A 27,583-nucleotide genomic window follows, 5' to 3' on the forward strand; every position below is an offset into this window, starting at 1 on the left:
ACAGGTGGTAAGGCTGTGGCTCCTAGAGCTGAGGTATTTTGTCCTGGGCCAGTCGTTAGGTTGTAGACGGGAGATTTGAAACCACAGCTCCAAACACAGTCCCTCCCGATCACGAGCACGCTCCCAGAGCCTCACTTCCGTCTTCTCCTACCTACTAGCTCCGCCTACTTGAGTCTGCGCGGTCTCCGAGACTAGTTTGACCCTCGGGCGGCCGCCGTAGTGCGTCGCCTCTGTTGCTGTGGGAAACGACCCCGGACCCGGGAGAGAGGAAAGACGTTTCCCGCCGGCGGGAGCTGCAGTTGTTGTGGCGGGGCTTTCAGCTCCGCAGCACCATGGCGGACCAGCTTTATTTGGAAAATATAGACGAGTTCGTCACGGACCAGAACAAGATCGTGAGGAGCTGGGACTGGGGAACGTGGGCAGGCGACTGGAGTCCTGGGCCCGGCGAGGGCAGCGGGGGCCTTGACCCCTCTGCGCTTGGCCTGGTGGGGACTGGCTGAGGGGAGACAAGTCCCCACGTCTCGTGCCCCAGGGCGAGCGAGAACTCGCGGGGGGAATTTTTCTGGCGCGCGTGCAAGTTCGCGTCCCTTGGGTGGGCGTGCTGGGCACTGGCAAGGAGTAGGGGCCAAGAAGGACAGGCGTGGAGGCAAGGGCACTGGTAGATAATTCTGAGGCGTTTCTACATCTGTCTGATATGGTGGTTGGAGTTTAAAGCCCCAAGTTTACTGTTGAAGAAATTGTGCCTTAATTGGGTTTGGTGACTACTTGTTTAACCTTTCAACAGTCGGTTTCCTCCTCTAGGAAATTTGGTATTCATAGACTTGACCTGCCTCCCAGGGTTGGAATGAAAGATCCAGTGAGACGATGAATGTGAATGGAGTTTGCGAAACGTAATGATTGAGCGGTTACTATGAGCTTGGGCTATACATTACTGCATTTAATCTTTACGGCGACCCACCCAGAGGGCCGTGGAAGTATCCCTAAAAAGGAAGTCGAAGCAGAGGGGCCAAGTAACTTATTTATTTGTAGTTAGTAAGGGGATAGGCAGTTTTCCAGCCTAGGTTAGTCTCTTTTGCTAATACTTTGCCTCAACTATGTAAGTCTTAATTATTGGAAACTCAGCATTTAGCATTGGAAGATTTCAAGAGGTGAGGAGCGTACAAGGAAGTGACAAGTGACAAGAGAGTTCAGGAAGGATGGAAGGAGTATCAAGGCTTGATGCCAGTGGATCCCAGTTTAACCCCAGATACAGTATTCATCCACTTTCGTTCCCGGGCCCCTGCACCACCTGTGCCTCTTAATGTTTGTGTGGCTGCAACTTTTCTTAGTTTATGAGTCATGCACTTCAAAGTAATCTACTTCCTGGATGAGTTTTAACAGTTATCAGTGGCAGCCACAAAAAAGGGCAGAATGTGAATAAAGGGCACTCGTAAAACAAAGAATGTGAGGGAAATGAGAGCTTTTTCTTTGCATATTCAGCCTTTCTTTTTAGACTTTCCCGTTAATTAGCCTGTGAAACAAACTTTTTAGTATTTGTAAGATAAAGATCTCAGTCCTACCTGCCCAGACGGTTCTTGGCAAAACTAGGGTGGCATCTACTGTAATTTACTCTTAGATGATCATCTAAGAGTAGGAATCTTTAGGAGCCTTGGGACTGACCTGCACTCTGGAATCATCTAATGTTAAACAATCCCTTCTTACAGGTGACATACAAGTGGCTGAGCTATACACTAGGGGTTCATGTTAACCAGGCCAAACAGTAAGTCCAATTTACTAGTAATTTTACTCATATTGGAGTTGTTTGTTTTGTTTTTTGTTTTGCTTTGTTTTAAGCTTTACAGATAGCCTTGAAGTTAGAAGTTTTTTCTTCCCTTGGAAAATGGGAAAGAATACCAATTTTACTACCTTATACCAGATTTGTCTATTATTTCAGAGATAGGTGGACTTATATACAAATTTGTGGTGATACATTTACTGGATTTATTTGTAGCCTTGACTTCTGGTTAACATCATTTTGTTATTTCAAATTTACTAAGTGGGTTAGACAATTCTGTTTACATCTCAGATTTTATATTACCTGTTATGTCTTTGTTACATTTTCACATGTGTGCCTTAGGCCCACATGTGGATGTTATTGAAGTACTTTATAATGAGGTCAACAGGTGTTCAACACAAGCTGCGTGACAGTATAAGACCAGGGAGAATGTGGTAAAAGGGAGTGTTTAGGATGGCACAGAGAATTGCCCTTCTCGAACTTTGCTGTATCACCTTTCTTGCTGAAACTTGTAGTTCCGCATGAGGCCAAAAAGGAAAAGGCAAGCTTTTGAATTAACTTCAAAATTTCTTAAAAATGTTGTCTCTGTCCCAAGGAGAGGAAGAACAGGCCGAGGGCACACATATTAAGTTAAATACCCATTTAGTTCACTTTATTCCTTAAGATGGTCTGATTTTTCCCCATTCTTTGAGTCATGGGAGCTTTCTTTGAGCCAGGGAATGTTCCGTGAACCTTAGAAAATTCCTGATATCTGGAACGGGTTGATTTGGCTTTATGTGGACTGCTGTTTGACAGACCTAGAATCTGGCTTTGACTGTGATGTTCATGCGTTCAGGACCTGAAACTCTTGGCCTAGGGATGAATTTGGACTGATTTTGACTATCTGAGATTTCTGTTGCAAATGCCAGTGCTGACCCAAACCCGAGTTTCGGGTAACTTTCAGAATGGACATATCTAAGACTAATTGTTATGGTTACAGATGTTTATGAAATAACTATTAACCATATTAGCCTGTTGGGGCTTAAAGGTGCGTATTGAGGGCTAGAAATGAAATAAAGTTGCCTGTAATTTTATTGTAGTTACCTTGATTACCTGTAATTTTTCTAGAACTAACATACTGTCTAGCCCCTATCTCTCAACCAGCTTCATCCCATGCCACTCTCTACCTGACTTACTCTATAGCCATATTCGGTTTTTTGTTCCTCAAATTTGCCAGGCTCATTTCTACCTTAGGACATTTGAACCATTCCCTTTGTCTGGAATGCTTCTCCCAGCTGTCCTCATCCTTCAAGTTTTAGCTCAAATGTCACACATTACTTTTTGCAACAACCTTTCCCTAATGCTCTATTTCAGGTAACCCCACCCCATCCTAGCTCTCTGTCATATCACTCTGTTAATTACTTTCCTAATTAAAAAAAAAAACAACAGCTTTATTGAGATATAATTCACATACCGTATAGTTCACCCATTGAAAATGTATAATTCAGTAGTTTTTAGTATATTCATGGAGTTATGCAGCCATCACTATAATTGATTGTAGAACATTTTCATCACCCCCAAAAGAAACCTTGTATCCATTAGGAGTCACTTAGCATTTTCTCTCCACTCCTTTCTCATCCCTCCCCCACCCTCCTGGTATTAGGCAACCACTAGTAAACTCTCTTTAGTCTGTAGATTTACCTATCCTGGTCGTTTCATATGAATGGAATCCTATAATATATAGTCTCCTGTGTCTGGTTTCTTTCACTTAGCATGATGTTTTCAAGGATTGTCCATGTTGTAGCATGTATCAGTACTTAATTCCTTTTTATAGCTGAATAATATTCTATTATGTGGCAGGTTAGTTTCCTAGGGCTGCCATAAGAATGCTATGAATTAGATGGCTTAAAATAGCAGAAATTTATTGTCGTGCAGTTGTAGTGTCTGGAAGCCCAAAATTAAGCTGTTGGCAGGGCCCTGCTCTCTCTGAAACCTATAGAGAAGAATCCTTCATTCCTTCCCAGATTCTGGTTATAGCTGTGTAACCCTGGTATCTGCATTTGTTGCCACATGGCATTCTTCCTGTGTGCCATATCTTCACCTGGCTATCATATAAGGATACCAATCATACTGGATTAGGAGCCCACCCTACTCCAGTATAACCTCATCTTAACTAATTACATCTGCAAAGATCCTCTTTCCAAGGAAGGTCACACTCTGAGGCACTGGTGGTTAGGACATCAACATACCTTTTTGTGTGTGTGTGAGGGGGGGGTGGAGAACAGGGACACAATTCAACCTATAACATACTTAAATAGTGGATTTTATTTATCGTCATCAATTGATGGACATTTGGGTTGTTTCCACATTTTGGGTATCATGAATAATGCTGCTAGGAATATTTGTAAACAGGTTTTTATGTGGACATATGTATTCAGTTCTTTTGGATATATACCTATTTCTGGGTCATATATAACATTTTGAGGAACTTCCAAGCTGTTTTTTAAAGTGGCTGCGCTAATTTAAAATCCCACCAGTAAGGTATGGAGGTTCCAATTTCTCCACATTCTTGCCAACTCTTCATCATCTGTCTTTTTAATTTTAGCCGTCTCCTAGTGGGTATGAAGTGGTATTCTGGTTTTGATTTGATTTGCATTTCCATAATGACCAATGATGTTGGTCATCTTTTCATGTGCTTATTAGCTATTTGTGTATCTATACCTGTTCAGATCCTTTGTCTGTTTTTTCACTGGGTTGTCTTATTAAGTTGTAAAGACTACTTTATGGATACAAGACCCCAATCAAGTACACATGTGCTGCCGAAGTGAGCACCTGATCAGATATATGATTTGCAGAAATTTTATCCTATTCCATGGGTTGTCTTGGCACTTTTTGAAGCACCAAAGTTTTTATTGTTGATGAAGCCCAGTTTATTTCTTTTACCTTTTTTATATTGATAATATTTATTTTGTTATATTAGTCACCATACAGTACATCCCCAGTTCTTGATGCGATGTCCCATGATTCATTACTTGCAAATAACACCCAGTGCAACATGCAATATGTGCCCTCCTTAATACCCATCACTGGCCTATCCCAATCCCCCACCCCCTCCCCTCTGAAGCCCTCAGTCTCCCAGATGGCATTCTTCCTGTGTGCCATATCTTCACCTGGCTATCACATAAAGATACCAGTCATACTGGATGAGGAGCCCACCCTACTCCAGTATAACCTCATCTTGTTTCCCAGAGTCCACAGTCTCCCATGGTTCATTCCCCCCCGCCCCGTTTACCCCCCCTTCATTCTTCCCTTCCTTCTCCTACCGATCTTCCTATTTCTTATATTCCATAAATGAGTGAAACCATATGATAATTGTCTTTCTCTGCTTGACTTATTTCACTTAGCATAATCTCCTCCAGTCCCGTCCATGTTGCTGCAAATGTTGTGTAATCGTTCTTTCTGATGGCTGAGTAATATTCCATCGTATATATGGACCACATCTTCTTAATCCAGTCATCTCTTGAAGGGCATCTCGGCTCCTTCCACGATTTAGCTACCGTGGACAATGTTGCCACGAACATCGGGGTGCATATGGCCCTTCTCTTCACTACGTCTGTATCTTTGGGGTAAAAACCTAGTAGTGCAACTGCTGGGTCATAGGGTAGCTCAATTTTTAACTTTTTAAGGGACCTCCACACTGTTTTCCAAAGTGGCTGTACCAACTTGCATTCCCACCAACAGTGTAAGAGGGATCCCCTTTCTCCACATCTTCTCCAACATTTGTTGTTTCCTGCCTTGTCCATTTTTGCCATTCTGACTGGTGTAAGATGGTATCTCAGGGTGGTTTTGATTTGAATTTCCCTGATGGCTAATGATTTTGAACATTTTTTCATGTGTCTGTTAGCCATTTCTTCATTGGAAAAGTGTCTATTCATATCTTCTGCCCATTTATTGATTTGATTATTTGTTTCACGTGTATTGAGTTTGAGAAGTTCTTTGTAGATCTTGGATACAAGTCTTTTCTCTGTAGTGTCATTTGCAAATATCTTCTCCCATTCCGTGGGCTGCCTCTTAGTTTTGTTGACTGTTTCCTTGGCTGTGCAGAAGCTTTTTATCTTGATGAAGTCCCACACGTTCATTTTTTCTTTTGTTTCTCTTGCCTTTGGAGATGTGTCATGAAAAAGGTTGCTGTGGCCCTTTTACCTTTTTTTTTTTAATATTACTTTTAAGTAAACTCTACACCCAACATGGGGCTTGAGCTCACAACCCCAAGATCAAGAATCACGTGCTCTACCAATTGAGCCAGCCAGGCGCCCCTATTGCTTTTATCTTCTGTTGCTTGTCCTTTGTTTATAGTATCTAGGAAGGCTTTGCTCAACCTAAGGTCATGAAGATTTACTTCTGTGTTTTATTCTAAGAATTTCGTAGTTTTAGCTCTTACAACAGTAATTATAACTATATTCAAGTTTCTACATATCATGTGCTTGTTAACACCTCAGAAATACCTCAGGCTTCACAGTAAGAATACACTGTAGTTTTCAAATTAGGTGTTGGCTCAAGCTAATTTTATTTTATTTATTTTTATTTTTTTAGAGAGGGGTGGGGAGAGGGGCAGAGGAAGAGGGAGAGAAGGGCAGAGGAAGAGGAAAAGAGAGAATCTCAAGCAGGCTCCACGCCCAGTGCAGAGCCAAGTTGGGGGCTCAATCCCACATCCCTGAGGTCATGACCTGAGCCAAAATCAAGAGCTGGACGCTTAACTGACTGAGCCATCCAGGTGCTCCAACTCAAGCTAATTTTAAATGAAGCCCTACTGGGCACTCTTTCTTCCACGAATCATTTTGTATATGGTATAAGGAAAGGGTCCAGTTTCATTTCTTTGCATGTAGATATCCAGTTGATCCAGAATTTTATAATTATTACTATCTGACATTTTCTAGGGCTGCCTGCCTCCACTAGAATATAAACTCCATGAAGGTGGGGAACACATTTATCAAGTTGATCATTTTTCCAGTTACTATTGCTATGAAACAAATTATCCCAAAATTTAGCAGCTTGAAACAACCATTTTATTATGTTCATAGATTCTTCCGGTTTTTTGGAATTTGGGCAGGGCACAGTGAGAATGGTTTATCTCTGTTCTATAATGTCTGGTGCTTCAGCTGGGAAACCTCAATGGCTGGGGCCTGATCATCTGTGGCATCTTTTTTTTTTTTTTTTTTAATTTATTTAGTTGACAGAGAGGGAGAGAGCAAGCACAAACAGGGAGAGTGGCAGGCAGGGGAGAAACAGGCTCCCCACTGAGCAAGGAGCCCAAGGTGGGGCTCGATCCCAGGACTCTGGGATCGTGACCTGAGCCTGAGGCACCTGCTTAATGGACTGAGCCACCCAGGCGCCCCTGTGGGCATCTTTATGCACATATCCGGCAGTTGATGCTGGCCATCTGCTGGGACTTCAGCTGGGGCTGTTGATCAGACATTGCACGTGTCTTTCTGTATGGCCTGGGCTTTGTCAGAGCATGATGTCTCTGGTGGTTGGACTTCTTACATAGCAGCTCAAGACTCCAAAAGCTGGCGTTCCAGAACAAGGCAGAAACTGATTGCCTTTTCCAACTAGTGTTAGAAGTCGAGCAGTGTCATGTCTGCTTCATTGTTTTGGTTGAAATGAATCATTAGCCCTCCCAGGTTCAAGAGACGGGGGATGGACTCCACCTCTCTATGGGAGAATGTAGAAGAGCATGTGTGATGGGAGGTGTTGTCTTCGCCATCTTTGGAAAATACAGTATGCCACAATCATTGTATCTTCAGTGCCTGGCTCATAATAGGTGCCAGTAAATATTTGTTGAGCGAGTACTAAGCTCTATGGTAGATATTTTCACAAATACAGATCTCCCATAATCTTTGTAACAGTCCAATATGGTGGGGGTTATCAACTTATTTTAACAGTTGAGAAAATTGAGACTTAAGTGTCTTTTTAAATTTTATCTGTAGTGGAAGCATTTTAAGTATCATTGGTCGTACTGAGGGCAGTGATTGGGCATGGTTGTTATTGATTTGACTGGATTTCTTAAGTATTTTTTCATTTCTTATTTTTAGCATTATTTAGGCTGTGTCATAAAACAGTAAACCTGACAGACTAGATCTTTCTCGTCATTGATTTAAACAAGATAATTTCAGGTTATAAAAATGCTGTGAAGGAATTAAAATAGGTTAGGGAAGGCGGTATAGACTATGCACTGTATTCATCCTAGGGAAAATTATGGGTGGAACTGATGAGGGAAAATTAACAAATTAAAATAAGAAATATAGTTAATCCTTTGTGCTGGAAGTGCATCTTGTTAGAAGTCATATATGTTGTCATTGATATTTAAGAATATTTTGCATATTTTGTCAGTAAAGATAAAACGGTGTAATGTAATTAGATAAACATGTTTTAGAGACTCAAAAGATTAACAGAAATTATTATTATTTTTTAAAGATTTTATTTTTAAGTAATCTCTACACCCAGCGTGGGGCTTGAACTTACAACCCCGAGATCAGCCATTGCAAGCTCTACTGACTGAGCCAGCCAAGTACCCCTGGAAATTATTTTTTAAAAAGTTTGTGCAGTTTTGACCTTGTTAATATAAAAGAGAGCTTGAGTTGATTTGAGGAGACAAGTGCATAGAGGGCAATGGATGTGATGATGAGATAAGACAAGTTGTGAATGAAAGAGAATGCGTTTACTCAGCAAGCTTGAGAGCATCTTGGGCATGACCCCTGCCTGTCGTTTCTTCTACTAACATGATCCTAACTAGCATAAATAAGCCAAAATGTTCATGGATCTGCATTCCCTCGTCTTCCCTAGCATAATTGCTGCATGGAAGGAAACACTAAAGAGGACAAGATACCTCGAGGAATCAACAAGAATGCTGAATAGGGCATTTTGTCCTCAAGGAGCTTATAGTCTAAAGGGGATGGCAGATGTATAACTAAGTAGTTAGAATACAATGTGATAAAGGCTATAACAGGTATGGTATAGTTTCTGTTAGAACTTAGAAGGCAGGGGTGCCCTGCTGGCCTGGTGGTGTTAGGGGAGGCTTCACATAGGACGTGATAACTGAGCTGTTGTCTTGATGAGGAGTTAGGTAGGTGAGGTCTGAGAAGAGCAGTCTAGGCAGAGGAAAGGGCATACAGAGGAGCAAGGGGAACTGCAGAATGTTTCCTAAGGCTGAAAATAGTGTGAATGTGGGAGAATGGTGAGAGAGATAGGGGCCAGAACAAGAAGGGTTTTACATGTCATTGCTAGGGTGTTGGAGTCAATCCTTAGGACACGGGGAAAGACTGAAAACTTTGAAACAAGGATATTCAGAGAAGAATTCCAACTACCTTTCAACGTCACTTACTAATAGGCACCTCAGACTTAACATGCACCAAAACCTAACTCCTAATTTCTCCTCAAGCATCTGCTTTTCTCCATCTCAGTGAATGACACCTTCATTCTTTGAGTTGCTTAGTCCAATTGTCCTTGACTCCTCTTTCTCTCATACTTCAAAATCAGTCCACCAGCAAATTTGTTTCTCCCTTTAAAATATACCCAGAATTCATCCACTAATTGCTGCCTCTATTGTTAACATCCTTGTCTGAGCTACCATCATCTCTAGCCCAGATTATTGCAGTAGCCTTCTAACTAGTCTCCCTCTTTCCTCTCTTGTCCCTCAGCAGTACATTCTCCACACAGCAGTAGGAATCCTTCTAAAAGGTGAGATCAGCTTATTTCTGTTATAAACCTTCTAATGACTTCCTTGCTTGAAGTCCTTCATAGGGCCATAGAGACCTGCGTATCTGGCACTTGGCTTTCTCTTCCCTACCACTCTTCTTCCTCTACACTTGTCTCTTTTCTGTTCCTTGGACCTTGCTTATTTACATTTTTGCCTCAGAACCTTTACATTCCTATTCTCTCTGCCTGGAAGATTCTTCCCTAGGATATTCACATTGGTGGCTCCCTCACTTCCTGCAGGGCTCTGGTCATGAGGCCTTCCCTAATCACCTTATGTAAAATAGCAAAACTTCTCAGGTACTTTCTATTCTCCTTACTTTTGTTTGTTTGTTTTTTTCCCATAGATTTACTACTATCCGACATATATGTACTTATATGTTTGTTTATTGTTTGTTTCTCTTTTCTATAATATAAGGGTGGGAATTTTGACTCCTTTGTTTACTGCTCTATCCTAAAGGCATAGAACATAAAGTAAAATTTTGTTGACCAAATGACTTGATTTACATTTTTAAAACTTCACGGTGGTGGCCTTGTGGATGATGAATGGGAAAGGGGTGGGGCAGAAGTGACACTTGAAATTGAAACAGTCCAGTTAAGAGATTTGGGGCATGGAGTCAAGAATTACTTGGGAGGAAGAACTAATGAGATTTGGCAACTCACTGGATAGGGAGAAATGGAGGATAATGACTCCCAGATTTCTGGCGTGGGTGGTTTGAGCAAATGATGTTGACAGGAATAAATGAAACCATGGGGATGAATGAAACCAAAAGGAGAATAGGTAGTAAGGTGACCAACCATCCTGGTATGCCTAGGACTGTTGGTTTTAGCACTGAAAGTCCACATCTCAGGACCGCCCCCGCCCCCCAGATCCAGGCACACCTAGGTGATTGGTCACTCTATAAATTTATAAAGATAGCTGACAACAGAACTCTAGCAGTACGGAAAAGGAGGAGGTAGTCAGGTCTGCAGGAAATGGGGCAGAGGCAGTTGGAGGGGTAGCAGAAGACTCTGGGGCATGGGATCACGGAAGCTAAGAGAGCAGATGCTTCAAGAAGAGCGGTTATCAGTGTAGGTTGAGTTTCCCTTGGAATTTTTGAGTTTTTAGCTATCCTTGGCAGAAGTATAACATGTCAGAGGCTCAGTAAATGTTTCTGGAAATAAAAGACAAAAATGATGCATTTCTTTTGTTGTTTTTGTTAAACTATCGCCTTAAACTGTAAGTTGTTACAGGGAGCTAATGTCTGATGCTTCCTGGAGCATGAGGATAAAAATGAATGTAGGGATGTTACTAAAAGCAACATTATTTCTGGGGGCGCCTGGGTGGCACAGCGGTTAAGCGTCTGCCTTCGGCTCAGGGCGTGATCCCGGCGTTATGGGATCGAGCCCCACATCAGGCTCTTCTGCTATGAGCCTGCTTCTTCCTCTCCCACTCCCCCTGCTTGTGTTCCCTCTCTCGCTGGCTGTCTCTATCTCTGTCAAATAAATAAATAAAATCTTAAAAAAAAAAAAAAGGCAACATTATTTCTACATTGAGTGGCAATTTTAGGTTAACGAATATTCTGAATACTGGGCAGTGTGAGTAAGCTGTTAGATTCTGCAGTTCTGAAACAGCACTGAGTCTGAGTGAGCAGAAAATTGGAGGAATTTCAGAACTAAATACTTATAATCATCTACAGAGTGTTTCTTAATGTTTTAGAGTAATCCCTCTGAGAATCTATTGAAAACCCTGAACTGTCTCCCCCCAAAAAACACATGTGCATTTTGCTTACAGTTGGGGGGTGGAGGGTTATAAATGGCCATATGAATCCCAAGTTAAGAGAATCACTGATCTAATACAGTCTGCTGGTTTTATACCTCAGGATTAAGAGGCCTAGAAAAATTAATTAACTTATCCAGGATCATATAGTTAGTGACTGAACTTTTTCTTGACTCATTGTTGTATCTATTGTATGTTATTGCCACTGTTTTAAAGCAGGTTCAGTCCCTCTTGACTTATTCCTAGATTTCTTTTATTTCAGTTGTTTGGTCACTGTGCCAGCTCAATACAAGTTGACCCCAACCTATACGTCCTGTCTAAAGTCTTTTTTAACTTTCTGTCCACGGGAGCAAAAATATTCTGTAAAAAAAATTGATACACTGTCAGATTTAATATATCTCCCTTTTAAGTCATGAATTAAGAGTTGATGAGGTAAAAACTCTTAGAAATAATGACTTGTACCTTTTGTTTGGAACAGGATGCTGTATGATTATGTTGAAAGGAAGCGAAAGGAGAATTCGGGAGCCCAGCTGCATGTCACCTATTTAGTGTCTGGCAGTCTCATTCAGAATGGACATTCCGTAAGTTGTCAGAATCTTATAATGAGCTGAAATATATTTGAGCTACAAACCGTGTTATGTAACATAACATGGGAAAAAAACAGGATTCAGTATTATGGAAGTTTTAGAAGACAACTTCAAGATGATGTTTATTTTGGATTTTTAGACTAAAACTCTGAGAAGTTTGGGTAATATCTCAGCTGTGATGCAGAGACAATATCATGATCATTCAGTTTTGTTTGTTTTTTTTTTTAAGATTTTATTTATTTATTAGACAGAGAGAGCGAGAGAGCACAAGCAGGGGGAATAGTAGAGGGAGAGGGAGAAGCAGGCTCCACGCTGAGCAAGGAACCTGATGCGGGGCTCGACCCCAGGACCCTGAGATCATGACCCGAGCCGAAGGCAGATGCCTAACCATCTGAGCCACCCAGGCGCCCCGTGATCATTCAGTTTTCTTAAGACAGTAAGACATAGGAGACTCCTCTGTTATTCCTCTTTCTTCCTCTTGAAAACATATTGGGAACAGTGATGGTTAATTTTCAGACTTCAGATGTCAAGCCACAGACTCAGGTGTTCGGGAAGTCCAGTCTTATTTATTTTTTAACTGCACTTGATTTCAGTTTGGGCTTTCTTTTTGGTAGGCTTATGTCTGAGAGGCTGAAGGATGGGGGTATTGGCAGGGGGCTGAGCCAATGCAGTGCAGAGGCAGAGGCCAGGAACATCCTTATTCTCATGTATCTTTTTGTAGTCCCATCTGGTCTCTGGTTATCCGTCAATACAGGTCACTGCTGTGTTTTCATCATCCTGACCACAAAGCTTTCTCAGGCCTGCTGACTTTCTCTTAGCTACTTCCATGTACCTCTTAGGGGCACAGGGATCACCCTATTACTCCCATGCCTGGATGGGCACCAGAAGCTCTGCAGAGATAACTCATTCCTTTCCCTGCGCTGGACTGATCCTTGGGAACTTTGATAGTGTCTCCTCTCTGGCTTCCTCCCAAAAGTAAGGCACACCTCTTCTGTTCTCACTTCCCCAAACCTCTACACTCAAGGCTCTTTTGCTCCTACCTCCACTACCATCAGGCCCATAGAACTTAGCCCAAGGATTAGGTTTCCTTCTCAGTGATCCACTAATACATGTTTTTCTCTTCCCGTTTGACTTTCCCTTAGAGTCCTAAGTTCAGAAAAGCCTGATTTATCAAAATACGGATTGGATTTGTCTTGTAGCAAGAGTCCCAAGCATGTGAGGTTTAAAACTGGAATGGTGGGGCGCCTAGGTGGCTCAGTCGTTAAGCGGCTGCCTTCGGCTCAGGTCATGATCCCAGGGTCCTGGGATCGAGCCCTGCATCGGGCTCCCTGCTCACCGGGAAGCCTGCTTCTCCCTCTCCCACTGCCCCCGCTTGTGTTCCCTCTCTCGCTGTGTCTCTTTCTGTAAAATAAATAAAATGTTAAAAAAAAACAAAACTGGAATGGCAATTTAGTCATCTACAAGGAGAAACAACTGCTATGGGGATCAGATTCTTATATTGTATGACCAGCATTTTCTTTCCTTATTGGTAAGCTATTTGGGAAACCAGATGATAGTCAAGACATTTTCAAGTGTAGACAGAATCAGATGACATTATATATCAGAAACACAAAATTAAGCAGACCTGATTCATTTGCTTTCAGAAATAAACCTGCCACTAGAATCCTTGGATTCTGATTCTGGAGTGGATACTGCCCAAGTTTGCACCTGAATGTCTTCCTTCCTTTAACTAACCCCCCCCCCTCTTTATGTAGTCGTGCCTTCAATCCAGTCATGTCAGTTCTTTACTTGGGAATCATTGTATTCCTTTAAAGCAGCGCTTTTTATTCTTTTTTTGATCACTGATTCTTTTGAGAATCTGAAAGAAAAATACAAATGTTGACATATTCATAAAATTTCGAGTGTTCACAGATCTTCTAGAACAGGGTCCAAGGTTAAGAATTTATGTTTTAAGGTAGAGTTGTAGATTTTTATTCTAACCCACATGACAGAGGTTCTTAATTTCAAATCCTCGGGTGGTCTTCAGGGCTTTGGGGGGGCGGTTGGGGATGAATCTCCAAAAGTGCATTTAAATTGTGTTCCTCAGTGCATTTTTTTGAAACCAGTCTTTCAAAATGATGTGTAACTCATAATCAGTTAAAGAACTTCTCTGCTATGGCTTCCTTTTAGAAGGCATTCTGTTTCTCAATTTAAGTGGACATTTAAACCCTGCTTTTTTTAAGCAGCAGAATTGTTTTTCAAATGAAACCTTAGAATCCTAATATATAAAATATATTAAGAGTAGAGTTGCTGTGGTTGAAGTGGTTGTGAGAATCTGGGAGCCTTTTACTCACCCTCCAAACAGCCTCACAGGGCAGCTTTCGCAGAACCCTGTGGAATTACAGGTTAAGTGTGGATGCTTTCCCATGCTTTCTTCTTTAAAGAAAGCCCTCCTTGGGGCGCCTGGGTGGCTCAGTCATTAAGCGTCGGCCTTCGGCTCAGGTCGTGATCCCAGGGTCCTGGGATGGAGCCCCACATCGGGCTCCTTGCTCCACTGGGAGCCTGCTTCTCTCTCTTCTCCCCCCCCCCCCCCCGGTTGTGTTCTCTCTCTCTCACTGTGTCTCTCTCTCTCTGTCAAGTAAATAAAATCTTTAAAATAAATGAATAAGTGAATAAATAAAGCCCTCCTAAGGAAAGGGAGATGATTAAACATAATGTCAGGTTTTGTTCTTGTTCCTTCTAATTTCTTTTTAAAGTTTTAAGTGTTTTTAGAAAGAAAAAGGACACTGGCTTTGATGGCTTTTTAAAAATATAAATATTTTCCCAGTGATCATTATCGTATAAAATATTAAAAAAAAAATAGGAGGTGAAAGCCTCCTTCTAATCTCAATCCAGAGAATCTTCCAGAGAATTATTTGAAAATTGCAAGGGAATGTTTTGTTAATTCTCTTTTTGTGGTTTTGAAGGTTGACAGCCTAATCCATGCTTTATGAAGTTCCCCGTTAGCTGTTCATCTAATGATCTTAGCCAAGATTGACTTTTATCATTGCCTAGATTATTAATTCACTAGGAGTTACAAAATGGTAATGTTCTGTCATTCTTTCTGAATTTATTAGAATTTTTCTATAAAGAACAGCTTTCTTTCATTAAATAGCCATATTTTCCTTTTTTTGTCTTTAACTGCTGTGACGCTCAGAGGGCTTACCCCAGCCAGGCTCTGAGTTTGTGGATGCTGCACTTACTTCTCTGTGCATCTTAGAAGGAAGCCCCTGAATCAGAGCTCTACCTGGTCTGTGTTCAGCATCAGCAAGTTGGCATTTCGACTGTGTCATTTCTATGCATTTTCAGTATCCCCTGAGGCAACATTTAGCCACACTGAACTGTCTGGGCTGTCCTGATTTTCTCCTGAAGCTACCAATTTTTGTTTTTAGGGCCTTACTTAACAAATTTGCATAAGTTTGGGTGGTTAATTCCTACTGCTCCTTTTCTCATTAACTCTGTAATTTTATTGTACAGTTTTACAGAATATGACATTTTTTGGAATGCCTTTTTTAAAAGAGAAAACTGTGAAAACATACTAATATTCCCAGTTTAAATTTACAGCTATGCTTTTTTTTTAAACTTGCTTGATTTTATACTGCTTTTTTCTCTTATATTGTTAATTTTGGCTAGTTCCTAACATTATTCATAAATACGTATTTGCTTTAGCCAAACATACAAGATTTAGAAAAGCAAAACTACTGTTTTTACTAATGATATGATTACTGAAAACAATTTAAGATTTCTTTGCAGTTCCTTTTGTCTGTAGGATATATCCTACTAGCGATGCATAATCAGTCTGTGTTTTCGTTACTTGCAATAACTCCTCTCTGTGGTTAAGCCACCAGCTCAGTATCTAGTTAAATTCAAGTCTTTTCCCACTTTCAATTTTTAGGTTCCCTGCTTTTCCTTACAGGTAACTATTTGAATAGATTTTGCTTCTCCTTCCATTGTTGTATGTATTTTTAATATATTCAAATATATATTCATATTACCCCCTTTTTTAGATGAAAGTTTTCATACTATATACCCGATTTTATACTTTGCTCTTTGACTTAAGTGGAGATCCTAAACGTCACTCCATAGCAGCTACAGGAACATTCTTCATTCCTTGTTACAGCCGCCTGATCCTACATTGATCTGCTGTTTTCTCAGCAGTCCCATTATGATAGTTTTTTGCATCATTTACAATATTTTGCCATTACAGATAGTGCTATAGTGAATATGTGTTTTGTATATTTTTGCCACTTTTAGGGTTACATTTCCTAGGATTCCTAAGATGTATGTATACTGCATTGGGTAATTGCCAAATACCTCCCCATTTTTCATTCCCACCAGTAATGTGCGAGAGCCACCTTCTCCACACAATGCATGTTGTCATCTGTTTCAGGGTCAGTTGCATTTCTTTTCCTGTGAACTGTCTGTTCATACCTTTTGCCTGTTTTTCTAAAGGAGTGTCTTTCTCTATTTTAGGAGCTGTGTATTAACTCTTTGTGATATGTAACTCTTTGTGATATGATTAACTCTAGTGAGCAAAGAGTTAATATCAGATATTTTTTCCACTTCATCATTTGTCTTTGTACTTTGTTAGAGTTTATTTTTGTCATTCAGAGTTATATATTTGTTAGTTTTTATGGATTAAGTTAACTCTTAGTGTTTATAGTTAGGAAACCTTTCCTCATTCTCAGATTATATCAGTTTACATTTACCCTCTCCCTCTGCTTGTGTTCCCTCTCTCGCTTTGTCTTTCTCTGTCAAATAAAATCTTTACAACATTTTCTTTTTCTTTTTTTTTTTAAAGAATGAAGTGTTTACTATAATCCTTCTTAAAATCCTTGGTCCATTTTGAAAGACCAACATTGATTTTTAAAAATCAAAAGAAAGGAAAATAAGTCTCCCCACCGCCCCCGCCCCCCACAAAATACATAAGAACCACTGGCTGGCATTCATATTTTAAGTGCCCAGAATAAAATGGGTTTTCTTTTATTCTTTTTTTTTTTTTTTGTACTTTAATTTGTTACTCATCAAGGCAGATCTTACATTTTGTTTAAAAAGCAAAACTAACTAAATCCTAAAGCACACATTTCTAAACTGAATAACATCTGAAACCATAAGACTTTAATTACACTTTCTGTTGAAAATTCGACTTGGGTGTTTTTGCAAGAACTTATGTCAATTTCTAACATACATCATATCCCTCAGTTCACATGTATTCTCAAAAGAAAAATCTTAGGAAAATAAATTTTCCTATTTGCTAATTAATACATTTTTATAACATTGAAAATTCTGAGTAAATGGAAGATATGTTTAACAACAAAATAAATTCAGCATATATGGCTAGTTTATAAATGTCTTAGTGTAGGGTCGCTGGGTGGCTTAGTTGGTTAGGTGTCTGACTCTTGGGTTCAGCTCAGGTCATGATCTCATGGTGTGTGAGGTCGAGCCCTGATTTGGGCTCTGTGCTCAGCAGGGAGTCTGCTTGGGGAATTTTCTCCCTTTGCCCCACCCCTCTGTTCCCTCACTTGCTCGCCCTCGGACTCTCTCTCTCAAAAAAAAAAATCTTAAAAAAAAGAATAAAATAAGTGTCTTAGGTAAAGGCAGCAGTGAATTTGCATCCTGCAACTAATCTGTAAATCCAGTTGGTTTTTTTCCTGGAATTTTATAGACATAGTGTCTCAGAGAGCTGTACACCACAGTGTTAAAGATGTCTTTTCTACGCAAAACCCTCTGGAGAGATACTTTCCCCGAATGACATGGAATTTTTTTGTTTCTTTTCCAGAAAGTAAGGAAACTTTATCAGCCGCTTACTCTTCTGAACGAATGTTAGGTTACTACCAGTTGCTCTTTTAATTATGCTCTCAAAGTTCTTTTTTTTTAATTTAGACATTTCTGATGTTTTTCATTTGCACCCCCATAGCTGACTGAATAAAACACACTACGTGATTTCAAAAGATGACTCTTCATATCTGACTTATTTGGCACTTCCTTAATTTCCAGATAAAATCAGTAGAAATGAAACTAATATAATTTTCAAAGAATTCATAGATGCCAGTCTTAGGACAAGGAGCTTCTAAATGCATGGATAAGGAGCTTCTGCTCATCTTACTAGGTGAATGCAGTTTTCCTCATGAAGTAACTGATATTTTCTGGTTTATTTGTTGAACTTTTGTTTGTAGGGAAGCATACACATAGGGCCAGATCTTGTCGGTTTCTGTTCTGGAGAATGTTTCTAATACCCCTTTTGTCTGGTAGGTAATATTCCAGGACCAGTTCTGTTTGGGCTTTGTAAAGCTTCAATCTCTTGAGAACCATCTCTCATCTGCTACTCTCACACTGGATGAGAGGCTCTCCGGTCAGATCACCAAGGCCCGTGGTTTTGGGAGAGTCGACTTTGATGTTGTAGACTTGGTGGCTAGGCAGATGAATTTAACACGCAGTGGATGTTGGTTGCTTCATGACCTCGAAGAGCATGTTCAGATTACTCACTATCTGATAAACTATCCAGGGCTTCTGCCTGCGAAAGTGCCTTGGAAAACTATCCAATAGCCAGCTATATTGGGTGAGATTTTTCAGCTCGTGAAGGGCCGAGCTGAGTCATGACATTGTCCGAAATGAGCTTCCCTTGTTCAGTGAAAGTCTTGGCTAACACGCCAGTTTCTGTGCCCCAAGCCTGTTGTACACTGGTTCCCTGCTGGAGAGGTGCTTCAGCTTGAAGTATTGGTGACGTATGATGACACACCTTGCCTGAGCTCAGTGCCACCATGATCACTGCATTCAGTAGGCCGGGTCCCACAGATAGTGGGACTTTGGCCTGGCTTCACACTCACCGTCTTCTGCGGGCTGGCAGCACTGTGAGCTGGGGGCTGCCTTTTGTTTGGTTTTCGATTGTATTGATATGTATATTTTATCACTTTTCTTACCCAGATGGAGAAATTTTAAACAAGTTAAAAATAAGTCTGACTTTATTAAACTGTACACAGATTTTTTTAAAAAGATTTTATTTGAGAGAGAGAGTGAGCAAGAGAGAGAGAGAGAGGGTGAGCGTGAGCAGGGTGGGGAGGAGGAGTAGAGGGAGAGGGAGAAGCAGACTACCTGCTGAGCGGGGAGCCCAACATAGGGCTTGATCCTGGAATCACGAACTGAGCTGAAGGCACTTAACTAATTGAGCCACCTGGGTGCCTGTGCACAGATTTTTTTAGAAGATTTTACTTATTTATTTAGTTAGTTAGTTTAGTTAGTTAAGCTGGGGGGAGAGGCAGAAGGCGAGGGAGAGGGGCAAGCAGATTCTGAGGCCTGCATCCCAGGGACCCTGAGATCATGTCCTGAGCTGAAACCAGGAGTCAGATCCTCAACCGACTGAGCCACCCAGGTGCCCCTGTACACAGATTTTTAGGGGTATCTGATGTTCCTATTTTAACATCCAAGTGTAATTGAATTATCAGCAAAGAAACTTTAAAATTCCAAGTTGTATCACTACTTTAAATTGTAATGAAGTGTTATTTCCTTACAGTGCCACAAGGTTGCGGTAGTGAGAGAAGATAAATTGGAAGGTAAGTGTTTTAGTGACTTAGCAAGATTTTCCTCTTATGGCATCAATGTACGTACAGTAAAAAATCTGCCCTTAGCATCTGCATACAATATATTTAGCTATTTAACTGAAAAGCTGAATATTCCTTTTATTAGTAGTTTCTGAAACACATTAAAATAGGATTCCACCTCTGACTAACTTCCCATTTTTAAGACCAATAGCTGCTGACATTTACAAAGCACTTTTATTACAGGATCTCAAAACTCATGTCATTCATGCAAAAAACTATCATGAATACCATATGGAACACCTCATCAACTGAAAAAAGACAATAGCCTCTAAATATTGTGTTGTGTGCCATAACAGTTTTTTAGGAAGAAAATTAAAGAATGCTTTTCTAAAGTCAGAAAGACTTAATATAACTTCTAAATTAAATTTATTTTTCCATTTCAAGATTATGAATACTACGGTTCTATTATTTAAAAATCCAGTTCAAAGGAATTCTATGCCAAGGGCCACATGGTCTGGACATACGTCTCAAGACAAAACCTGCGCTGTTGTTCTTGGTGTACAAAGACTCCTGCCAGTGGTGTCATTTTCTTACAAAATAACTGAGGTATTCAGGGTGGTGCTGATGTCCACTTTTGTCTTTCTGAATTCCTACAGTGGTGGCCGAAGTGAGGTTTATTCATTTAGTAGATACATAATGAGTATTTACTCTGTCAAGTTCTATGCTAGGTGATGGAGACTCAGTCACAGTCCCTTTCTTCGTGGAACCTAACATTTGTTCTTGTGATGTTCTTTTGCGGTTTTTTTCCGGCAGACTTACCTGGCTAGTAGTAGTTTTGTTATAGAGTTGCTTTCTCTACACAAAAATTGAATTATATAACTGAGTCTTCTCAGATAGAAATTACTTATTCTTTAATTATATGCTAGAGTGTAAGATTCTTCCGTGACTGAAAAAAAAAAATCATAGTCATCATCAATCATTCATTCATGTTTACTGAAAGTCCACTGGATGAGTGATACCCTCACAGGTGTTGTACTTAGAACTGACTCACCACCACCTACCTTGTCATGATGTTCCAGTTACAGACAGAAGAGCTGATGTTATACTGTGTATGTGACTCTGGCCTTTCAGAGCTTTTGGACTACCACAGATTGCAAATGGTTTTAATGCAGAAGGGTTTCTTGTTACTGTGCCCACACGCTATGAAGTTTGTGTATTAACAGACTGCTTTTCCTGTTGACTTGTAGCGGTGAAGTCCAAGCTAGCGGTGACTGCCAGCATCCATGTGTACAGCATCCAGAAAGCCATGCTAAAGGACAGTGGGCCTCTGTTCAATACGGACTATGACATCCTTAAAAGCAACTTGCAGAACTGCAGCAAGTGAGCTCCTTAATGTTCCTTGTGGGCTTCTTTACGAATTGATTTTGTAAGATGTTTACACAGTGGCTGCCTCTTAATAGTGAATGCCAGGTCAAGTAAAACCCCATTTATCTTGCAGTAAGACACATGCCTGGTTTTATTAGTACATCATAAGGTGAAAAATAGCAGCCACAACCCATACTGAAAACCCCAGTGGACTCCCCATAAATCTATTTCTCATGTATTTATCCTGTCACCGCCACCCGAAATGTTTGTTGTGCCCCCTCATTACTCCCTTACCCCAGTCTCTGCTTGTCTAAATCCCACCCATTTTTCAAGAACCAATTCAGACGGCCTTCAAAAACTATTTCTAATTTGTTATCCCTCTACCTTCCGTCCAAAAGCATTTTATCTTCCACAACCAGGATCAGATCTTGTTCATCTTTTGTATCCTTTGTGTCGTCTTCAGTGAGGTGATGGACTGCAGTGCATAGGCTTGTGTTGTGGCTTTGCCGCTGAATAGCCTGGTGGTTTTGGACAGATTACTTAAACTCTTTTGAGCTGTGGGTTTTTCATTCTTAAATTAAATATAATAATGCCTACTTTGTGGGGTTGTATTGAAGGTTCAAGTCAGTTCCCCAGACATATTAAGCACCTACTACTTTGAAAGGTACTAAGTGAGATGATTTGAATTCATTCCACAAAGATCCGATAAGTACCTATACCATGCCACACACGATGGAGTGAATGTGGCCCAGTACCTGCTTGTGCAGCTGATGGTCCTAGGGGAGGTAATTACAGCATAGTGTGACAGTGCTATAATAGGAGGGATACTGTAGGAGGATGTTTGGGGGAGCACTCATCCCCCACTTTTGATTGAGGAGGCAAAAGAGAGAAGGCTTTCTGGAGGTGTGGCAGCTAAGGTGAGGCCTGAAGGCCTGAATAGAAGTAGCCAGTCACAGGAGAAGTAGGAAAGTAAGGACAGAGCTGTGAGAAAACCTGGTGCTTGTGTGGGACCACAGTCGTTTTCCGTGGTGGGAACTTAGAGTGAGAGGTGGGAAATAATAATGAGATATAAGATGGAAGTATGTGTCAGATTATATGCTTTGACCACTAGGGTAAGGAGTTCAGACTTTATTCTGAGGGCACTGGGGAGCCTCTGAAGATTTTGAAGCAGGTGGGTGAAATGATCAAAATTGCATTACAGAAAGATCACTTGGGGGCACCTGGGTGGCTCAGTTGGTTAAGCATCTGACTCTTGATTTTGGCTCAGGTCATGATCTCAGGCTCGTGAGATTGAACCCTGTGTTGGGCTCTGTGCTCAGCAGGGAGTCTGCTTGAGATTCTCTCTCCCTCTGCCCCTCCCCATGTTCGCGCATGTGCATGCGCACGTGCTCTCTCTGAATGAATAAATAAATAAAATCTTAAAAAAAAAAAGATCATTTGGCTGTAGTGGTGAACTTAGATCAGAAGGGAATGAATAATTGGGAGACAAAGCCATCAGTGAGTGAGGAGAGATGTTGTAGTTAGTCAGGGTGGAGATGACAGTTATCTGAAGTATGGTAGTGGTGTTGGGGGCGAAGCGGTATGAAGGTTAAAAGAGTCATGCTGTCAAAACCTGGATTTTTTAATGCTTGGGGACCAGGTGTGTGTGTGTGTGTGTGTGTTTTGGGGTGGGTGTTCATGGTGTTAAGGATGATGGCCATGTGTCTGGATGGATGATGGTGTCATCACTAAGAAAGAGAATATGTGGGAAGAAGTAGGCTTGGAGAGAGAAGGAAAAATGACGAATTGGGTTTGGACATGTTGAGTTTGGGAAGCCCGTGGGGAGTCCAAGTGGAGATGTCCATGCACTAGTCTAGAGTCAAGGAGAGAAGTCTGGTGTGAAGATAGAGATTTTGGAATCAGAAAATAGCTAATTAATTGGGCCACAACAGTAGATATAGTCATGCAGAAGGAATGTATAGAATGAAAGAGGGCAGAAAGTCAAACTCCAGGCCACAATTACTGGCTGTATAACTTTGAGCAAATTATTTAACCTCTCTGTGCCTCAACTTCCTCCTCAGTAAAATGAAGCTAACAATGGTACCAACCTCAAAGGGTTGACAAAGAATATATGAATGAACATATATAACACTTGTAATGGTGCTTGACACATGGTAAGCACTATTTAAATGATAGCCATTTTTCAAGGGATGGGCAAGAGAAGAGGAGCCTAAATGGGAGCAACCAGAGATGAGAGGAAAATCACAAGAGTATTTGGGGTTCTAAAAGCTAAGGAAAGAGTCTCAAGGAGGGACTGATTGACAATGTCATACCTTGCTGAGAAGCTAAGTAAAATAGGAACTGAAAAGTGTCCATTGGATTTAGTCATGGCCTTGGTAAGAGGGTTTTCAATGCAGTGACCAGATTCTGGTCAGCTGAGTAAATGGGAGCAAGAGAAAGTGAGACAGCAAATATGAACAACTCTTTCCAGGAAATTTGACTGTAAAATGGAGGAAGAAGAGAGGTAACTAAAGAGGGATTGAGACTAAGGGAGGATCTATACATTTTTGAAGTTGAGAAGCCTTGAGTGTTAGGAAAGAGCCATAAAAGAAGAAATGGTTGAAGTTACTGGGGAAGATGGGATAACTGATAGTACCAGGTCCTTGAGGAGAAATAGATATAGACTTGCCAAATACAGTTTCTGAAAGTCCCATGAGAATAGGGATTGTGTCTATTTTGTATCCAAAATGGTGCCTAGCAAATGATAAGCATTCAATAAGTAATTGTTGCGAGAATTAATGATAGACAATAGTTCTTTTATTCTACAGTTCAAAACCTTAAGTATAATAAGCATACAAATATTTATTAAATAAATATAATTACATAGCTAAAGAGTAATCATTTATAAGTGGTGTTTTTTAGGGAAGGATCACAAGAAAAGATGAATACGCTGATATGTTTATGTAAATTATATTATTAAATTCCAGAAATAACCTGTATTAAAATGTAGTTATGACATGTGAAGCTCTAAACATCAGTTCTTCGGTTGTATCTAATAAGTAAGCAAACAGGAATAAAGGTGACTCAAAAGTTCAAAATGAAATTTGCTCAGGGACCACTAAAGTAAACATGGCAAGTAGAAATGTGGCAATAGGAAGCACTTTAATGAAACTTTACTTAAATACTTAAAGTATCATGGGTAGAAATGTGAAGAATTTATCTCCAATAAAGAAGTTTGTATTTGGTCCTGAGAATTATGGGCCAACTGAGATCTGACTCATTGTTCCGTGTGTTTTAAGAAGTGCTATGACAGGAAGAAAGTTGAAATTTTAGGACTGAGCAGATGCTTCTCTCTTCGGACATGTTCCCAGCCTAACTTGGTCTCTTCCTTATTGCCAATTTCTGGTCCTGACCCCAAGGTGTGGAATGTAGACCAAATGGAGAAAGAGTTGTCTCGGGGCCAACTTTAGATGTTGACAATGAAATAAAACATTGCTCTTTTTCCTTGTACATGGAAGCACTGCAAGGCTAGAGAGGAAGACTAGTGGGTGAAAGGAAATGATTCCGTCTGTTCTTAACTCTGATGCACAGAATATTTGTGTTAGAGGGGGGTTTTCTGAAGCGGACCAGAGTAAATCAGTGGAAGATTTTTGGAGCTATACACTCTAGCTTTGGGGCTGTTCAGTCTTAAGTTACTTCTGAAATTAAATGATTTATCAGAGACTTTTTTCTTAGGCTAGTTATTGTAGCAGTTAATCTTGAAGTTGTGCCTGGTTGATTTTAGAGATAATTATTATTACCACATCGTTTCTTTCTTAACCTCCATGTTCTCCCACCCCGAGTTGAGGTGATACATTGAAGAAGAGAGAGACCAGGAGTGTCACTTCCAGGGACTTCAGTTATCATTCTTTCACTAGTATTTCTATGTATCATTCTCTCACTAGTATTTCTGTGTGCCAGGTCTCGTACTGTGTACCTAAAATACAAAAGATGAATAGTGGGGCGCCTGGGTGGCGCAGTCGTTAAGCGTCTGCCTTCGGCTCAGGGCGTGATCCCAGTGTTCTGGGACCGAGCCCCACATCAGGCTCCTCCGCCGGGAGCCTGCTTCTTCCTCTCCCACTCCCCCTGCTTGTGTTCCCTCTCTCGCTGGCTCTCTCTTTCTCTCTGTCAAATAAATAAATAAAATCTTTAAAAATAAAAAATTAAAAGAAAAGATGAGTAGTGCCCTTCCCTACAGCCAAGGAGTTCTCACCAACCCTCAGTAAGCTAAAGACTGGGGGAAATCAAATGTTGTCCTTTGTTAGAAAAGTGGGGTAACTTTGCTTTAAGCACAGCTGTGATTTGTATGAAATAGGCACATCTACAATGATTATAGAAAAAGAGATGAATGTTCCCTTTAATAATGCCATGCATACCGTGCCAGATTTCTTTACTTGGTTTTGGGCATATTTGTCTGGTACTGTTAGTTGGTATTATTAGAAATTATTAACAAGTGACAGTGAAGGACCACCAGTCACAGGAGCCAGTGGCTCTGTTCCCAGCTTCTTCCTTGTTTTAAAGCATGATCCACTCTGGCCAGAAGAGTTGCCAGGAAATTTGTTAATATTTAAAGCTCATAATTTTGGTTCAGTCAATATTTATTGCATATGTAGTCCTCTAAGTTGAAGATCTTTAAAAACAAGAGATAATCATTTGATTTCCCAAGGATGGTGAAATTACTAATCTTTTGTTATCTTTGGTGTATTCTTTTTGTTTTGAATTAAGATGCTTTCTTCAACAAAGTAAAGATAGTCAATACGGTATGGTAGAAGACATTGGATTCCAGTCCCAGTTCTATTACTAACCAGATGTATAATCTAGGGCAAGTCCCTCAGCGTCTCCCCAATACTTGTTTTGTATCTAAATGAGAGTTTTGCACAAAATAATTTCTAAAATCCATTTTAGTTCTCAAATTTTCTAATTGCATTAGAGTTAGAAAGTATTGTGTGAAGAAGCAAGACTTTGAAATTAATGTAACATTTGTGGCCTCAGGTTTAGTGCCATACAATGTGCAGCTGCAGTCCCCAGAGCTGCTGCTGAGTCCTCATCTTTTGAAAAGTGTGAGCAGTCAAGTCTTCAAGTATCAAGTGAGACACCAGCCAATAATGAGTTGACAACCAATGGTCACAGTCCACCTACCTCCAAACAGATTTTCCAGCAGCCCAAAGGGATAATGGGAATGTTTGCCTCTAAAGCTGCATCTAAAACCCAAGATGCCAACAAGGAAACCAAAACAGAGACTAAAGAGGTAACAAATGTAAGTCTTTAAAGATATGTCTTTATAGCTCAGAATGGGTAATCGGAAAAGCATTAGTTATGGTTTAATCATGTAAGGTTCTGATATATAATAATACATTCTAGTTTTTCTACTTTAGTCTGAATCCTTTAATTCTTGATATTCTCATCTGAAATAGTGATAATGCTTTTCACCAAGCCTCGGATTCTCCTGTAAAACGGCCCCGTACACATTGCAAGGTTGTTGTGTAAGCCAGATAATGCAATGAGAAGAACATTTGAAAATTACAAAGTTCAAGGAATTGTGTATTGGCAATATGTCATTTTGGGAACATCTTATATTCTGAGCTTTATCATGTCTATCTTTCTTCTTAGTATATTTAACATTCTCGTTCTGTTTTATGAATTTTTGTTTTTTTCTTCATCTGCTTCCTTTAGTTTATTATTGTTCACTCATCTGAGGTAACTTAAGTGCATTGACTTAAGAAAAGTCTCATTAAAACACTATTTAAAAATACTCCAGAAAAGTATAATTATTGTTATTACCTTCATTGTGATTTTACAACTTCCGCTTTGGGAAAGGAGAGGGGAATGGAGGGAAAACACTAACATTTATAGAACTAATGTGTGCCAGTAGTTAATCTTTGCTTAAATCCTCCTAAGAGGTCAGTGAGGGAGAGGTCTCCCTTTCATATGTGGTAGCACTAGACTTCGTTGAGTGATTCGCCTGGATATCAGATTGCTATTAAGTGGCACAACCAGTGTTCAAGTCCACTTTGATTGTTACAAATGTAACGTTTTGGAGGTTCTCCTGCCCATCCCGTGTGTACCATACTGCCTCTGATCTGTTTTAATTCTATCAAGTTTTTTAATATACTCAAAAGTTAAGACACATTCATGGATAGTAAGTCTGTAAGAACTATGAGCAAGAAAGCTTTGGAGATTAACATCAGATACTCTGGTCTGGATTTGTTCTTATATCTAATGCCGACACATTTTGGCATGATTATATAGAAATTGTGCCATCGTGATAGTGTGCCCTGCTATTGAAGAGATTAAGACGGCTATTTGAAGAACAGCCTTAGACACTAGAAAAAAATCACGTGTGTTTTCTGCTTTTAGGTACCTTCCACAGGCAACAAGCCACCAGGGAAAGGGAATGTGATGAGCAATTTTTTTGGAAAAGCTGCTATGAGTAAGCATGTTTTTTACCTTCCTTTGATTAATACATGAATGTTAATATAATAACATATTTGAGGTGAAAGCTACCTTGTCCAGTTTTTACCCATCTGGTATGTCATGCAACCTTCCTGCATCCTAACATAAAATTGCAGTCTACTGACCAAATATTGAATGGAAGTAACCCAACTGGAACAGTGGATTTTATGGGTGAGCTGGGTTCAGTTTAGATCTCTTGTAGGGTAGTTTTATACTCCTGTTTTTACTTCCTGCCTTGGAAAAAGAATTTATTATTTGTTTCATAGGGCTCTTGAAAATGGGTGACAAACTAGAAGGGAGGCTGCTTGGTTATATAGTGCAGTGTTGAGGTTAATATCCT

The 27,583-nt window shown here is 40.3% G+C and overlaps 1 protein-coding gene and 1 pseudogene across 4 annotated transcripts in view; one reads left to right on the top strand and one right to left on the bottom strand.

Moving 5' to 3' along the window:
• Positions 1–207: 207 nt before the first annotated feature.
• The window catches only part of POLD3 (DNA polymerase delta 3, accessory subunit), a 105,587-nt gene continuing 78,211 nt past the window's right edge, over positions 208–27,583 (top strand). For 3 of the 4 annotated variants that reach the window (XM_040630843.1, XM_008707348.2, XM_008707346.2), the window contains exons 1-7: positions 209–392; positions 1,704–1,759; positions 11,743–11,845; positions 19,380–19,419; positions 20,655–20,787; positions 25,783–26,047; positions 27,148–27,220. In XM_040630843.1, the coding sequence (XP_040486777.1) occupies positions 333–392; positions 1,704–1,759; positions 11,743–11,845; positions 19,380–19,419; positions 20,655–20,787; positions 25,783–26,047; positions 27,148–27,220 (730 nt within the window). In that variant the 5' untranslated portion in view covers positions 209–332. Of the gene's footprint in view, positions 393–1,703; positions 1,760–11,742; positions 11,846–19,379; positions 19,420–20,654; positions 20,788–25,782; positions 26,048–27,147; positions 27,221–27,583 lie in introns of all 4 variants that reach the window. The other variant, XM_040630842.1, reaches the window with a different exon arrangement.
• LOC103678090 lies at positions 17,995–18,632 on the bottom strand (annotated as a pseudogene).

This window comes from Ursus maritimus, unplaced genomic scaffold (assembly GCF_017311325.1).
Source record: "Ursus maritimus isolate PB19 unplaced genomic scaffold, ASM1731132v1 scaffold_16, whole genome shotgun sequence".
Lineage (NCBI taxonomy): Eukaryota > Metazoa > Chordata > Mammalia > Carnivora > Ursidae > Ursus > Ursus maritimus.